This window comes from Symphalangus syndactylus, chromosome 5, assembly GCF_028878055.3.
Source record: "Symphalangus syndactylus isolate Jambi chromosome 5, NHGRI_mSymSyn1-v2.1_pri, whole genome shotgun sequence".
NCBI lineage: Eukaryota > Metazoa > Chordata > Mammalia > Primates > Hylobatidae > Symphalangus > Symphalangus syndactylus.
Window position 1 is genome coordinate 89,626,419 of NC_072427.2, and position 16,964 is coordinate 89,643,382.

The 16,964-nt window shown below is 44.1% G+C and overlaps 1 protein-coding gene across 1 annotated transcript in view; it reads left to right on the forward strand.

The window, feature by feature from the left end:
- The window catches only part of DSCAM (DS cell adhesion molecule), an 812,726-nt gene that overhangs the window by 146,827 nt on the left and 648,935 nt on the right, over positions 1-16,964 (forward strand). Inside the window, exon 3 of the mRNA XM_055279737.2 lies at positions 6,732-6,878. Coding sequence (XP_055135712.1) covers positions 6,732-6,878 — 147 coding nt within the window. The remainder of the gene's footprint in view (positions 1-6,731; positions 6,879-16,964) is intronic.

A 16,964-nucleotide genomic window follows, 5' to 3' on the forward strand; every position in this document is an offset into this window, starting at 1 on the left:
TCTTCTGCAGCTTTCTCACCCCTCTAAGCCTCCCTGGAATTGAAGAGAGCTAAGGACTTAGTTTGATTTAGGCTTTTGCTTAAGGCAGTGTTGTGGCTAGTTTAATCATCTATCCAAATCTTCTATCTACTCAAATTTTCTCCATGCCACCAATAAGGTAGTTTCGCTTTCTTATCGTTTGTTTGCTGAAGTAGCACTTTTCATTTCCTTCAAGAACTTTTTCTATGCATTTACAACTTGGCTAAATGCACAAAAGGCCTAGCCTTCAGCCTGTCTTAGCTTTTGATATGCCTTCATCACTAAGTTTAATCATTTCTAGATTTTGATTTAAAATAAGAGATATGAGACCATTTCTTTCACATGAATACTTGAAGGCCACTGTAGGGTTATTTATTGATTTAATTTCAGTAGTATTGTGTCTCAAAAAAAGGGATGCTTGAGGAGAGGGAGAAAGATGGAAAATGGCATGTCAGTGAGGTGGGCAGAGCGCATATGACCTGTGTTGATTAAGTTTGCTATCTTCTGTAAATGTGGTTTGTGTCTCCGCAGAACAATTACAATAGTAATATCAAAGATCACTGATCAATTATCACCGTAACAGATATAATAATAATTTTAAAAGTTTGAAATATTGTAAGCATTACCACAGTGTGACACAGAGACACAAAGTGAGTTCATGCTGTTGGAAAAATGGCGCTGATAGACTCGCATGATGCAGAGTTTCCGCAAATCTTCAACTTGTAAAAAACATAATCTCTCTGAAGTACAATAAAATGAGTATTTCATGTGAGAAACGCACATACAGCCATCCAGATGCAAAGAATGGACCCAGAGACACGAAGAACAGCAGAAGCGACTCTTTTTTTTTTTTTTTTTTTTCCACACAGAGTCTTGCTCTGTCACCCAGGCTGGAGTGCAGTGGCTCGATCTCGGCTCACTGCAACCTCTGCCTCCTGGGTTCAAGTGATTCTCCTGCCTCAGCCGCACTAGTAGCTGGGATTACAGGCATGCGCCACCACGCCTGGCTAATTTTTGTATTTTTAGTAGAGATGGGGTTTCACCATGTTGGCCAGGCTGGTCTTGAACTCCTGACCTCAGCTGATCTGCCCACCTCAGCCTCCCAAAGTGCTAGCATTACAGATGTGAGCCACTGCACCCAGCCTAAGCAAGACTTTTGATGGTGGACTTTTAATGCAAGATCTGGCGCCTCGTAGGCAGGCACACCCAGGGCAGGTAGAGCAGGTAATTTATCGCCTAGCAAGCAAGTCCCTCCCCCAGTTCCTCATTGGTTGAGTACTATGGAGTTACAATCTTCCTGGACATTGCCTAAGTTTCATTATCCCCCTTTTAAAGTTATACCCAATCCCCTTCCCCGCTTAAGTTTTGATTTCCCAATAACAAAACTTTCTTCCCTTTTATGGGCTGACTCCTCCTCTACATTCTGTTTGCTTATCGTGACCTTCTAGGTGCATGAGCCATGCCATTTGTTACATCTGCAGGCTGGCTGCCAGTGCTTAGATTTATTATGCCTTGAAAATGGACCATTTAAAATGTTGTCTCACATTCGGTGCTCTCAGTGTAGACCAACCATGTGATCTCTTGCTCAATAAATAAGTTGTGTGTGTGTAATCAAAGTAAAGTTGATTTCAGTTTTAAATAACTTCTTATAAGATGCTTTTTGTAAGCTTCATGGTAACCACAAAGTAAAAACCTATGGTAGATATGCTAAAAATATAAAGAAGTATGAAAGAAATTGAAGAGGACACACACACACAAAATGGAAAGATATTTCATGCTCATTGATTGGAAGAATTAATATTGTTAAAATATTTATACTACTCAAAGTGGTCTACAGATTCAAGGCCGTCCCTACCAATGACATTCTTCACAGAAATAGAAAAAAGCTCCTTTGTATGAAACCACGAAAGACTCTGAAACGCTAAAGCAATCTTGAGCAAAAAGAACAAAGCTGTAGGTATCACACTGTCTAATTTCAAAGAATACTACACAGGTGTAGTACTGGCATACTATAGCATAGTACTGACATAAAACAGACACATAGACCAATGGGATAGAATAGAGAATCCAAATATAAGTCCATGCGCTTATACCCAAATCATTTTTGACAAAGGTACGATGAACACACATTCGGGAAAGGACAAGCTCTTTAAAAATTAGTGCTGGGAAAACTGGGTATCTATATGCAAAAGAATGATACTAGATCCCTATCTTTAACCATGTACGAAAATCAACTCAAAATGGGTTAAATACGTAAATTAAGTCTTGAAACTATGAAACTACTGAAAGAAAACACTAAGGAAACACTATAGGAAATTAGTCTGGGCGAAGATTTTTGGGGTAAAGCCTCAAAAGCACAGGCAACAAAAGCAAAAATAGACAAATAGGATTACATCAAGCAGAAAAACTCTGCACAGCAAAGCAAATAATCAGCAAAGTTGAAGAGACAACATGCAGAATGGGGAGACTATTAATATTTGCAAACTATCCATCCAACAAGAATGTAATGATGGATGAAACTGGAGGTTACTATGCTAAGTGAATGAAGCCAGGCTCAGACAGAGACACATTACATGTTTTCACTCATATATGGGATCTGGAAAAGTGGATCTTATGGAGGTAGAGAGTGGAATGGTGGATACCAGAGGCTGGGAAGCAAGGGGATGAGGAGAGGGGATAAAGAGTAGTTGGCTGAGGGGTATAAAAATACAGTTAAATAGAAGGAATATGTTCTAACATTTGCTGGCACAGTAGGGAAATTTATAGTTAATAATTTATTGTATATTTTTAAATTGCTAGAAGAAAAAAGATTTACAGTGCTCCCAACACAGGGAAAAGATTGAAGTGACTGATATTCCAATTACCCTGATTTTATGATTATACATTTTATACAGGTATGAAAACATGACCTGTACCCCCAAAATATGGACAACTCTTATATCACAATGAAAATATTTGATTAAAAAAATGGCCTAATTTTGTTTCAAAGTCATATTACCAGAGATTTTTTTTTTCTTCTGATCTAACAAGATGACAAATTTTACCGAATGAAGGCTAAAATGATTGCAGTGGACCCTGCTGGCATCCCTGAATCAGATCCCTCAAGGTCTGTTCGCTGGTTGCTAAGAATATGAACCTGCGCCTTCAGAGGATTGCTTGGGCACTGGAACCATTCACAGAAACAAGAGTGGGAAATGCCTGGGAGTTCCATCCTCCTGAGGCCAGCCCTAAACCAATGACAGACAGCTACAACGGAATCCCAGCCCCTCTGCATGATCGAGCACGTCAGGCGTGGCTGCGACTTCACCTGAAACCACACGCCTGCTTTGCCACTTCCGTCCCTGCCCTCCTCACACTTGCCCTGCCTCTCGAGATTGTGTCCTTGCTCAGTCGCTTGAACCCAGCTCCTCCTTTGGGAGTCGAATAAGGAGAAGGGACGGGGAGTGTGCAGTTTTCTTCTGATCCCCGTTCTCTCTGAGCGAGCTGGGGTTCAGAGCACCACAGTGCTGTCCCTGCTTTGAGACGATCTGGGCTCTATGGGGAGAGCCTAACTTAGGACACCAAGCACAGTACTTAGATAATACTCTATCTCATAATGCAAATGTCAATCAAATTTAAAACAAAGTGTAGTTTTTTTTTTGCCTGCATCTCAGGTTTCTAGCCCAGTCTCTGTTACTGCAACAAAGTTAGCAGTAGTTGGATGTAGAATGAAGATCAAGGCTACACCCGTGTCTTCGGAGCTGACTATGGGCTCAGGAAACTCACATGACACTCTGAGAGGTGTATCACCATAGACAGCAATGTTGGTGTCTTAAGTTTTGGAGGCCTCAGGAACAAACCGTGCTCTGTTACAAAGATTAGGAGCTTTAATAAAACCCTGATTTGCATTTTTTTTTTAAAAAGCTATAGATAGTGGCTATAAATTCAAATGTGCATACATGTATATTCTATAAAAGGATTAGAAGTTCTCCCAGAATGGAAGCTGTGTCTTTCTATATATTCAGTCTCAAAATATGTATTGAACACCTCTTGTGTGCCAAGTATTTTCTAAGATAATTTTTTAAAGGCTCGCTGCACGGGCTGTCTTTGTGGAATGAGTAATCAAATAAGGAGAAGGGATGGGGAGTGTGCAGTTTTCTTCTGATCCCCATTCCCTCTAAGCAAGCTGGGGTTCGAAGAACCACAGTGCTGTCCCTGCTCTGAGAAGATCTGGGCTTCTTGGGACTGACCTGGAGGTTGGAGAAGCAAAAGTCACACAGGTTTAAAATTGTGACTGCTAAGGTGTCCTGGTACTGGTGAGGGCAGTGGGTAGCTAGAGAGGAGAAAACTCCATGATATGTGGGTAAGTGATGGGACTGAGGGGTTTCCTAGGACACTGGACATTGGGTGGTAACACTGGGAATGTCACCGGTCGGTCACCCCATGTTTTTATGGCTCCTGTGATCCCATCTAGTGTGGGGCTGTACACCTGGTGGGAAGGCATTTCTCATGTCTCCTGGTAAACAGGTGAATATCTTCTCACTTTCCTCTCTGATACATGGAACTTGACCCCTTTCCTTGATTTCTATTAAAAATTATCCTACTTGAGTCATTAGTGTTTGAAGCAGAGTCTGCAGGAGGTTTGGGGAGACAGTGATTTTATTGCAGAGAAACAAGCATCACACAAAGGAGCTTAAATTAAATCATAACCCTGCTTAGGGGCACCATTCCTGTGACAGTAGACTCTCTCTGTTGGCCAGTCCCTCTTTTTCCTCTGTCCTCCATCCTCCTCTTCTCCTCTCTGTCTTCTGCGTTTCACCATGCCCAGATTCTCACTTACCGATGAGTTTGATTAGTTTGCTTATATCTTTGTAGTCTCTTTCTAATCAGCTCCCAGCAAAGGTTTACTTATGCAGGAGCCTTCCTGTGCAAACTCTGTTCCCTCCTCTGGGTGTAAGGATGTTGTTACTGAGGTCAGCCTCTTGGGCGCCCTGAATTTTTGCCTAGCGGACCTCCTGCAGGAGGTGTGGAGTTGCTGCCTGGACCTTCACCTCATGCTGCTTGGGGATTACAGTGATGGGGGTCACAGAAGATTTCAATACTTGGAAAAATCTCCCTGGTTAGAGACAAGAATGAAGAAATTCTCCAAGTTGGGGAAAAAAGGCTAATGTTAAAAATGGAAACTGGAGAGGAAGGCTTTCATGAAAGACATGCTTTACTACGAAAATGCTCAGCATATCACAAGGTTAGCCCAACCTTAACAATCCTCTTCTGAAGAGCTCACCTCTGCCTACTGGGAGACTTCCCTTGAGAAATTCACCTTTAGCTTTGTTGGTGTGTCAGTACCTTTTGAAACCATTTTCATGGCAAGTTTTCATGACACATATTTGTCCAGTAAGTGATTAATTCTTTAAGTGAGCTGGTTAGATGGTTAGACAATAAGTTATCTCTGTGGGTATCTTAGAAAATCGTATACTTATAGGATTTAGACCTTGAAGAGATTCCTACCACAATGCCTTCATTTTAAACGTGAGGAAAACAAAGCTCTAAAGAAGTAAGGCTGGCACATCCAATTGAGACTAGATTCATCAGTGTCTTATTTCCCTGGAGACAGATTTTCCCCAACCCTGGGAACCCATCTCTGGCTATTGGTAAGTGTGGCCTTACCCAACCTGCTTCTAGCAGACACTGTTGAATTTTCACCTGCATTAACTGATTCACGACAGTCATCCTAGGGGGCAGATGCTACCAACGTCATCCCCATGGTCTAGATGGTAAGAGGATTTGCTCACTGCCCCACAATCAGGGAGTGGCCGAGCTTGGATTTGAACCCAGGCAGTTGGGCCTGCTAGGAAGGCTCTGAACACCAGTACCACCCTGCCTCTGAGCCCAGACATCAAGGATGTGGACGTGCACTCCGCAGTCTTTCTGGGATGCTCCTATCATCGGAAGTGTGCAGGATCAATGTTTCCCAAACTGCTTTGCAACTATCTCTTAAAAATTTACTAATGAAAAATTATTTTAATTGTCTCAGAGTTCTCAAGGCTTCCCCAAAAATTGCCTTGCTTGAATTTTTTATTCATTTTTTGCAGTCAGGAAAAAAATCTTCCTTGGCCCTTAGAGGACTAATAGCAGTTTGCCATCATCATAACTTGGCAAAGCCAGCAACTTTTCTTTCATGAAGCTATTTCCTATCTCCTGATACCTTCAGGGGGTCTATTAACTGTTTTAGATTATACTCTGGCCCCTTGGTATAGAGTGTGGTGTATTTTTTTTTCTTCACCCAGGCTGGAGTGCAGTGGTATGATTATAGCTCACTGCAGCCTCAAACTCCCAGACTCAGGTAATCTCATCTCAGCCTCCCAGGTAGCTGGGACTGCAATCACACACCATCATGCCCAGCTAATTTTTTGTAGTTTTAGTAGAGACAGGGTGTTGCCATGTTGCCCAGTCTGGTCTTGAACTCCTGGGCACAAGGGATCCACCCACCTTGGCCTCCCAAAGTGGTGGGATTACAGGCATGAGCCACCTTACCCGGCCATGTATTGTTAAGAGAATGAATGTTTTCTTAAGTCAGGCAATGAAAGACATGAAATGTAGGCATCTTAACTGTTTTCCAGAAAGATGTTATGCAATTGATGTGTGTGTTCTGCAATGTATATGTTACAATGAGATACTCTCAGAATGAGCCTGTTGACTGTGTGCCTTACTGAGGTCCTCTTTCTGCCTTCCAGTTTTACGGGAGCCCTATACAGTCCGTGTGGAGGACCAGAAAACCATGAGAGGCAATGTTGCGGTCTTCAAGTGCATTATCCCCTCCTCGGTGGACGCGTACATCACTGTCGTCTCATGGGAGAAAGACACTGTTTCACTTGTCTCAGGTAGGCTTTGCATCTCCAGGGTGCAGGACGCCATGCTCACCTTCTGAAAAGGTTATTTCACAGATGGAATCGGGTCTCCATTTATGTGTTCATTATAATTCAGAATTAGTATTCTTAAGGTTGATGCTATTTTGTAAGTAAACCTGAAATAAGTGTTTTGTATTGGCTTATAATGGCTTGATTCAGACATCCTTTGGTGAGTTGACTGATGAAGAGAAATTAGTTACTGGCGCTGTAACTGTAGCCATTGTGTTAACTTTTTTGAGAAAACTGGTTTTATGTCTGCTTCTAAAAACAAGGTAGTAGTATTTTGCATCTGTGAGAGACCTCAGCATTGCACATATAGCTGACATTCTGAAACTAAAATCTGGAAAATGGAAGCCCTGTTTTCATGCCCTTTTGGTGCTTTCCAGTGTCTTGAGAGTTATGTTGTATCTCTGACCTATTTCTTGAAGATTCTACTAAGAATATATATGTAGCAATGAAATGTATATTTGCATATGAATAATTTCTTGGCTTATATTTGGTGTGCAGAAAAGACAAAATTTACATTTAGCCTCCAAGAAAGTGCAGTTCTTCATTTCTAACAGTGTTGATTTCTTGCTCTGTGCTATTTACCTGGAAAGGCTACCGTTCGAGTAATGCATGGTGCTCCTGTTCTTCCATCCTTGGGTAATGACTGTTGGTGTATCTCAAAATGTGTTGGCTGCTTTCGGAAAAGAATTGTGAGGAGCATAGTGTGTGTTCGATGTGGATTATAAATAGTTGCCTTTTTTAGACATGTCTGTCTGCCCTCACATGCAGATGCACACACAGCACACGTTAACAGACTTCTTGACTAAGCAATATTTTATCAATTTATAGAGAGGAGAATTTGGAACTAAACCCTTATAGTGATACACCATTTTTGTTTTTCAGCTTATTGATTAGCTAGAGAGGTTGGTTACTGTACATCATGACGAGAAGGCATTTAAAAGATCCAAATCAAAATTGAAATACATTGTCATCATAGCATATTACAGGAATCTAGGATATAATGGAATTCTTAGTTTTATAAAAACATTGTCTTTACAGTGAATTCAAAACTCCTCACACTTCAATGAACAATCCATTCCTTGCTGTTATGTTGATTAATCATCATAATCTAACTTAGGGCATTGAAAAACACTAAGTAACTGAAATGCGATTGTAATCATCAGCATAGAGACTCACTTATACATTTTTATTTGCTAATTTTCAGTGTTGAAACATCATCATCTTCTTTCCTTAGGGGTCATGTTAGTTTTCTTAATGGCAAATGGAAGGATATGATGACAGTCATCTGGCTAAGCTCGGAGTCAAAGGGGAGAGGCCCTCGAATTTATATGGCAAGGGAGTATAGATTCAGGGAGGGGAAGAATTGGGGGCTACCTTTTCAATCTTCCAGACTCGGCGACCTAGGATAGAGACTTCACCATATTTTACCCCTGTCATCCAAATTTGCAGCCTCATGGTCTGCTCTGGCAGAGGAAGAGAGTGTGGGAGAATTACAAATGCCTTCTTTAGTGCTTCCACTTGGAGGTGACACATGTTATCTCTGTTCATATTTAATTGGCCAAAGCAAGTCTCATGGCCATGCCTGACCTCAATAGGGCATGTGCCTGAAGGAAGAGGAGAACTGGAAATCTGGGTGAGAAATCCAAATATCTACTAGGAGGATTCTTTTTAACTTTTTTAAGTTCAGGGGTACATGTGCAGGTTTTTTACACAGGTAAACTTGTGTCATGGGGGTTTGTTGTACAGATTATTTTGTCACCCAGGTATTAAGCCTAGTACCCATTAGTTATTTTTCCTGATCCTCTTCCTCCTCCCCCCCGCTCCACCCTGAAGTAGGCCCCAGCGTGTGTTGTTCTTCTCTATGTGTCCATGTGTTCTCATCATTCAGCTCCCACTTACAAGTGAGAACATGTTCTACCAGGAGGATTTTTGAATCGCTTTGGTTCTGCATAATATGTTTGTTCTTTTGTTTCGTAGACATCTTTCATTAGCAGCATCCTCATGTTCGTGTTTCACCTTTTTGCAATCTCTGTGAACAGACTTTATTTTCCTTCAAATGTGAACCTAATTTAAAAAAAAGGAAATGTATATCTAGTGAGGGGATGATGCTGGCATGCAGAATATAGAGTTTATGCCCCTCTGATAGGAACTGTTAAAGCCCATGTCCTCTCCTCAGTCAGATACTGGAGCTTCATCCTTTCATACAATTTTAAACGCAAAAGTTTTGGAGAAGCACTTGGCTTTTACTTCACAACAGCATCAAGAAAATAAATACAACACAGGTGTTTATCTTATTGAGGAATACATCAGTAAGAAGCTTTGGTTTGTTTGTAAGTAAGTCATTGAAAGAAAGGGAGAGAGAGAGAGAGACTTCATAGTAGGTCGTTCAACCTGAGTCTCATAGACTTGTCACTAAAAATGACCTTGTAAATGACAACAAGGCCCCAACGCAGTGGCATGATCTGCTTGTAGGAAGTCTGGAAATTGAGCATTTTACCTGACTTCTATTGCTCACTGCTACAGTCAGACCCTGTTCCCAGTGTCTGAGCTCCACCCATCAACAATGCCCAGAAAAGGAGGTCATGAAGTCACTGGAGGTGACATACAGTTTAAAACATTGGAGATCTTAATAAATAAACCATGCTCAGGAGGTTTAGGTGGAGAAGGGTTATATTTCTCTCTGGCTACTAGGACAAGGCACAGATAAGGACAGAGGACAGCCTTCCTCCCCCATCACCCAGGCTGTGCCGGGGTGGAGGACGCCAAAAGGAGGACCCTCCCTCCCTCCATACTGGCTGGGGCTGAGCCACTGCGGGGAAGCACTGGGATTCTTGGCTTCAGGGAATGACCTTGCACAGCACAGAAGTCCCAGGAACAGAGGGACTTTTTCTAAATTAGCCCTGACCTTCAGGGAAGCTGTCCTGAATGCCATATGCACAGCAGATGATCTGTAAAAGGTTAATTTGTCTCTGCTTTGTATATAAACTGTAACTCCTGTGAACTAGTTTGGATTTATTCCTTGGCATGGCCATCTCCCAGGTCCCTCTTCCTGGATTATCAAATCATCCCAACCTGCTGGGATCTGGCTGGGAAGTTTGTCCCAGGAAGCATTCGTGCTCTGCACAGATCACTTCCTTTAGTGGTTGATTCTTTCCATGGAGAAAAGCAGTTAACTAAATCAGCCATGGAAATAAGCCTGTGTAAGTATCTTACTGAGCGAGTGAGTTAGGAGCAGGTATGGGAGTGCCAGAGAGTTGACCTAGGAAAGCTGAGAGCTGATGGCAGTCAAGAGAGGGCCCAAAAGCATGATTCACATGCCATGGCCCAACGTGCCCCACTGGGCTCAGGGCGGAGTGTGCCCTGTCAGCCTGAGAGATGCTTAGCTGCTCAGCCTTGACTGTTGGGAGATTCCTGGGAAGGTCGGAGCAGCAAAGGCCTGCTTCTAACAGATGAGCTTTGGGTTTATGTGAATCTCTAGGCCAGGGGATCTTTGGAAATCCTGGTGAAGGTAAATGGGTATTTGTCTTCTACAAATTCTTTTTTAATGAAAAGCAAAATTAAAGATGTTGGTGTATTTCCCTAAAAAGAAGCAAAATGGTTTCTATTAGTATGTCTCACTAGGTTTTGCCCTTTATTTTGGTTAAGAAAACAAATGAGTAGGTTATTTTCTTGAGAAGCACAAATGTAGTGTTTGTCAGGGTTTAATGAGTGTTGTGCATTGTCATGGTGCCTTTCGGGAGCTTACTGCACATCAGGGCCTGCATTGATTTCTTTCCAGGACAGGCTTCGGTTGGCCTGAAGGTAGACGCGGGAATCAAGTTATGCCTCTTCATCATATGAGGCCATGAGGCTACCATTATCAAGGACATTAATGAGTGCATTGATTTTGAGTGACCTTTGGGAAGAATACCCCAACAGCTGAAAAGTAGCAATCCCATAATTCCACCAAATGGAGGAAAGATTCATAATATCTCATGTTGCTTTTCTGCCTACCTGAGCTCTTCCCCGGGCCCTGGGGCCTCACAGGGTGACCCTTCCCTCTGGTGTGATGGATGGGGGTGGGGTTGTAAATGTGCAGAGGAAAAACATTTCAGAGACAGGCACACAAGGTGCCATCAGATGACCTCAGTTAATATGACAGATCTGACCTATTGCGTTCTTACCTCCCTAAAATGAGCCAGGAAAAACAAGAGTCATGATGTCTATGTGGATTTTTTTAGACATCCTCATCACTTATCCTAAGCTGCAATGAAATCCTTTTAAATGCCCTAATATTAATGTAGCCCAGTAAAAATATAGCAGCTTGAATAATGATGTGCTTTTGGAGGTACTGCTGATGTGAAGATACATAAGACCCCATCCTGGAAAAAAAACGATAACACCGGCTTTATATTTGGGTTTCCCTTGACAAGCCTGTTGTGAATTTCCTCCCGATTAGGGAGGCCAGCAATAAGAGAGCCCAGCCAGCCTTCCGCTTCTGTTTCTTCTGATAAAATTGTGAGAATCTCACCAGGGGTTTAGCTACATTAACATCAAAGACACAGCCCAGGGGTAACCGGATTTTGAAAATGGAAAAAGCAAACATTTTACTATTCCCAGAGAAACTGCCTCCCTCTTTAGCAGTGGCCCAATTTTCTGCTGTAATATTTCCTATCTGAATACCTCTATTAGTGATGATTCAAGGAGAATTTTACCTCTTAGGATCAATGAGTTCAGGTCCAAGGATGATTATCTTCTTTCTGTATTCTGGCTAAACGTGAACAATTTTCTGCCCACATGAAATATCAAAGGACATAAACCACCCACTTTACAAGAAACATTTGCTGTAATTCTTCACTGCCACAATTGGGTCTGGGCATCACAGATAACGCAAGACGTGGGCTTTAAGAAGCACTGCCTCCCCAGGCCTCTGCAGAGATGGTTTCTGCTGTTGAGATGCTGGGGGAGGTTCCTGCACTGTCCCTCTTAGGGTGTTAGTGCTGCAGTAGGCGCTTAGGGCCTGAGGCTGCAGCTACACACATGGTTTTGCCTGGGGAAGTAGAGAAGGTTTCAGAAAGGAGGTTGTGATTTAAGAAAACCTTTGCATTTTAGAGAGGGGAAAACAGATTATAGGTACAGCCAACCAAATTAGACAAGGCTGCCCTTAAGCACATTTCAGCAAACCAGAACTAAGAGCAGATTGGATGCCGTATTCTCATGTGGGGAGGGAGGGAGAGCTAGCAGAGCTGTCGGGGGGACCTGAGGGTCATGCTATGGGGGGAGGGGGGCTCTGCTTTGTGCACTCTTGACTATAGAAGTTAACCTTCCTTTCTATGGCACTTCTATTGTGGTTTTATTGCTCCTCACTGAGCATTTTCCAGACATCTGCTATGCTGTGGCTGCTGTCTTGTGGAGACCTGAGTCTGCCCTCAAAGAGCTTATGAGTAAAAGGAATGAGATAAACATAAAAATAATGTAAAATTCAAAAAAAACCCGAGAGTCACCTGAAAGCCTCATCTTTGATTTTAAAAGTGCCAGAGAGTTGCGGAATTAAAGAAGCATTTCTTTCACATTCACTGAAAAGAAATTCGTGGGACCAGATGAAAAGTATAAAAGGAACATTTTTCTATCTGTTATCATCTACCTAGCTGTCTGTCTTTGTATGTATCATCTAATCTCTTATTTATATTGCTTTTAGTAAATAAGAACCACATTTTAAACACTGGAAAGTATTCTTAGCTCGGAACGTGCACACCAGACTGGAATTAGAAAGGCACAGAGATGTCATGTTTTCACCATGCTGTATTTTTGGGAGTGAATTAACTGAGAAATAGGAAGAGATGGCCCTGGTCTTTTTCTTTTTAAAAACCATTAATTATGTTATACTTTTGCCATTTAAGTCTATCGCTCGCTAAATTAGTTTTTGCATGTTACCCCGCTGCCACCTGAAGGTAATTAAAAGCTGGTTGTTTACAGCTCTGGAGAGCCCCTGTGTGACACCAAGAATGGGGGTCGTGTAAGGCGAGGGGCACAGCCTGGGTCTCCAAACAGCTGCTAGCAAGGCTCCAAAGCAGCCACAATAGCAGCTAGTCTGCAGGGCCTCAGCCTGCCAGGAGGAGACCTGCGCCCATTCTGAAAGCTGCAAACTGTGTATTGTGGAGTACAACCCAACACAGAGAAGTGCGCTTTTGACTTTTGAATCTACCAAAACAAGTAGATAGACACACAGAGGTAGGTATGTTAATATTTTTTCTTTAAAAAAGAAAAGAAAAGAAAGCATTGGGGCAAATTGAGCCCAGAGGATCTCGGGAGGGATGTGTGTACATGTGTGTGATGTGAGTGTCCACATATGTGTGTGGTGTTTGGTGTGGTGTGTGGTGCATGATGTGTGTATGTGTGTGTGTGTAGCATGCATGGTGTGTGTGTGTGGCATGTGGGGTGTATACTCTGTGTATGTGGTGTGTGTGCCGTGTATGGTGTGTGAGCTCTGTATGTGTGTGGAGGAGGGGTGTGTGTCTCTGTGGAGTGTGTGCTAAAAAATATGTGGTGTGTGTGCTCTGTGTGTGTGTGATATACGCATGGGGTGTGTGTGATGTGTGTGCTCTGTATCTGTGTGTTGTGTATGTGTGTGTAAAACCTCATTTGTTGGGCCACTAAGTCACACTAAAATGCCCCTGGATTTCCTATTTTAAGTTTCTGGAATGTGCCTTGATTGCAGCGCTGACTCAGGTTAGCTGCGTGGCCTAGGGAAAGGCGTTTCTATCTCTCTCTGTTGGTTTTTTTTTTTTTTGCCTCAGTTTCCTCCCATGGATATACGTGATGTCTCTAGTCCTCTCTCACAATACAATGTCAGGATATTAAAATTCCACCTTGAATATTCCACTTCTTAAGCCAACTGTTTTTTCACTTTCTTAGATTTAATCTTGCAGGATGTTATATGCACGTGTCAAAGGTCCCCAAGCCCACCCTTAGGTTTGGTGATTTGCTAGGAAGACTCAGCATGTAGCTGCACCCGTGGCTGTGACTTAATACAGGAGAAGGCTATGGAGCGAAAGGCACATGAAGTGACATTCAGAGGAAAGCAGGCCCCAGCTCTCAAGAGTCTTCTCCCTGTGGAATCACTAGGATGCACTTAATTTCCCCAGCAATGACTCCTGATAACAGGTGCAATGTTGTCTACCAGGGGAGCAGGGGAGCTCCTGGAGACGCAGTGGCCAAGGTTTCCTTTGGGGGCAGGTCACGTAGGCACCCTGGTATGTTTGGTATGTTCCAATGTTCCAGACTCCAGAAGGGAGGCAGGTGCTCATCGTGAACTGTATTGTTGATGCAGTTTAGGCAGTGAGCCACGCTAAGGGTAGTGGGAACCCTGCCAATATCCTAGTTCCCGGATACCAGCCAAGGGACAGTCTTGCAAGCAACCCTTCATAAGAGTGACAGTCTCAGACCTACTGTGTGAACTCTTCTCTGTGCCATGCAACTTTTTAAATGATGTTGGCTCATCTTCATTTTCATACATTCAACAATCACTTTGCATATGCTCATCATGAAATGCTGGAGAAGGCAAATGAAGAAAATCTATACTTTATGTACTTTATTGCCTTGTACCCAAGTATTTCAAGCCTTAAGAAAGGTCTCATCCCAAATTATTTTAACATCTGAAAACACATTGACTCATACTCTTCCCTTGCTCCACCTAAGTGTAAATGGAGTTCATTTTATATTCTGCCATTAAGGATCTTCTGCCTTTTCTCTCTCTCCCTGTGATGTTTGGTTCTTTCTAGACATAGGAAACAGATGGCCAGCTAAGTCAATCAGCTGTAATTTGGACACAAGCATATTCTCTGGTCTGTTGTTCATCTAAGAGTTTTCATTTCAGGAAAGTTCAAGAGAATAACAGGATCATTTAGGAAACAGTATTGTGTAGTGATAACCATAATGTTGTTAGATTATTATTATTATCAACAAGCTAAAATAGATGTCACAAACCAAGATTTGCTTAGACAATGTGCCACAGTATAAGAAAACAGGATTTGAGATTGAGAAATAGAATTTTTGACTCAGAATAACTTACTGGCTACTCAAGAAGTCAGTGTGAACTCAAGGTATTGTTGAGCAGAGATCAAGGTGGGTTGGACGAGGCTTATGGTGCTGTGTCCTTTGCGCTGGGCTGGAGCAGGTGGAGGAAGGTCTCCTCGGCAGATGGGTTGCTTAGCCTCCAGAAATCCATCAGGCGGAGTCACCATGGCTGTCAGCCCTCTGTGGCTCTCCTTCTGAGCAGATGGGACAGGACAGTAAGCCGTCCAGCAGCCCAGACTTCCTCTCTGCTCAGCAAACACGTCACCTGTGGAATCCTCAGTCTAGGAGCCACCCCGCTTCCCCTCTCCACCGTCAGCCTGTGGAGTGTTCCTGCAGACTGGGCACATTGAGCATTTATGCCAGTTCGGTTTTTTTTTTTTGGATGTAGTCTCACTCTGTGACCCAGGCTAGAGTGCAGTGACGCAATCTCGGCTCACTGCAACCTCTTTCCCTCCCCCCCCAGGTTCAAGTGATTCTCCTGCCTCAGCCTCCCGAGTAGCTGGGACTACAGGCACCTGCCACCACACCTGGCTTTTTTTTTTTTTTTTTTTTTTTTTTTTTTAGTAGTGACGGGGTTACACCATGTTAGCCAGGATGGTCTTGATCTCCTGACGTCGTGATCTGCGCGCCTCAGCCTCCCAGAGTGTTGGGATTATAGGCATGAGCCACTGCGCCTGGCCCGGTTTTAACCAGCTCTTCACTACTTGTCCAGATGCTCAGGTGTTTTTTGCTGCCCACATCTGTATAGCTGAAGAGATCTTTCCCAAGCTTTTTCTCAGCGTCCTGGAGCACCCCATTCTCAACTCTGCTGCACCTACTCTCCAGTGTTCAAAGGGTCGTAACTTTTCACTCTGCAGGGGCTGAGAGCAGCTCTCTTCAGACGACCGTTTCACCTCCAGCGTGGCTCAGCCCCACGTTCTTTCGCACAGGAAGAGCTGTCCTCTTCCTTCCAGCTTAGCCTCCCACCGTGCTGCCCTCCTGGTCCCCTTCCCGCTCCAGCGTTCTAGGACCACTTTTCATCAGCTGTGCCCTCTGTTGCTTCCGACAGCTTCTCTTTAGTAATTACCATATTTCTTGTGACGCAGGTGCTCAGTTCCCCCAGTTTTAAAGAAACTTTCCCTTTGCTGACTTTCATACTTCTTTCTTTCTCTATCTTTACTTCCTTCTTTCTTTTTTCTTTCTCTCCCTCTCTCTCTCACACTCCTTTCATTCTTTGCCTTTCTTCTGGCAAACTGTTTGAGAGAATGGTTTATAGTAGTGAGTATTTTGGGCTTTGCCTGTTACAATCTACTGAAATTCACTACTTCAAGATCATCCATGACTTCCGAATGTTAAATCCCAAGGCTGTCTCCTGGTCCGGTTTCTCTCTGACCTCCCTGTTAGATGTACACAGTTGACCTACTTCCTCTGTTTGTTCCTGTATTTGGCAGCTCTGGCTCCCCTCCCCATCTCCTCCCCTCCCCTCCCCATCTCCTCCCCATCTCCTCCCCTCCCCTCCCCTCCCCATCTCCTCCCCTCCCCTCCCCTCCCCTCCCCATCTCCTCCCCATCTCCTCCCCTCCCCTCCCCTCCCCTCCCCATCTCCTCCCCTCCCCTCCCCTCCCCTCCCCATCTCCTCCCCTCCCCATCCCCTCCCCATCTCCTCCCCTCCCCATCCCCTCCCCATCTCCTCCCCTCCCCATCCCCTCCCCATCTCCTCCCCTCCCCTCCCCTCCCCATCTCCTCCCCTCCCCTCCCCTCCCCATCTCCTCCCCTCCCCTCCCCATCTCCTCCCCTCCCCTCCCCTCCCCATCTCCACCCCTCCCCTCCCCTCCCCATCTCCACCCCTCCCCTCCCCTCCCCATCTCCTCCCCTCCCCTCCCCTCCCCATCTCCTCCCCTCCCCTCCCCTCCCCATCTCCTCCCCTCCCCTCCCCTCCCCTCCCCTCCCCTCCCCTCCCCATCTCCTCCCCTCCCCTCCCCTCCCCTCCCCATCTCCTCCCCTCCCCTCCCCTCCC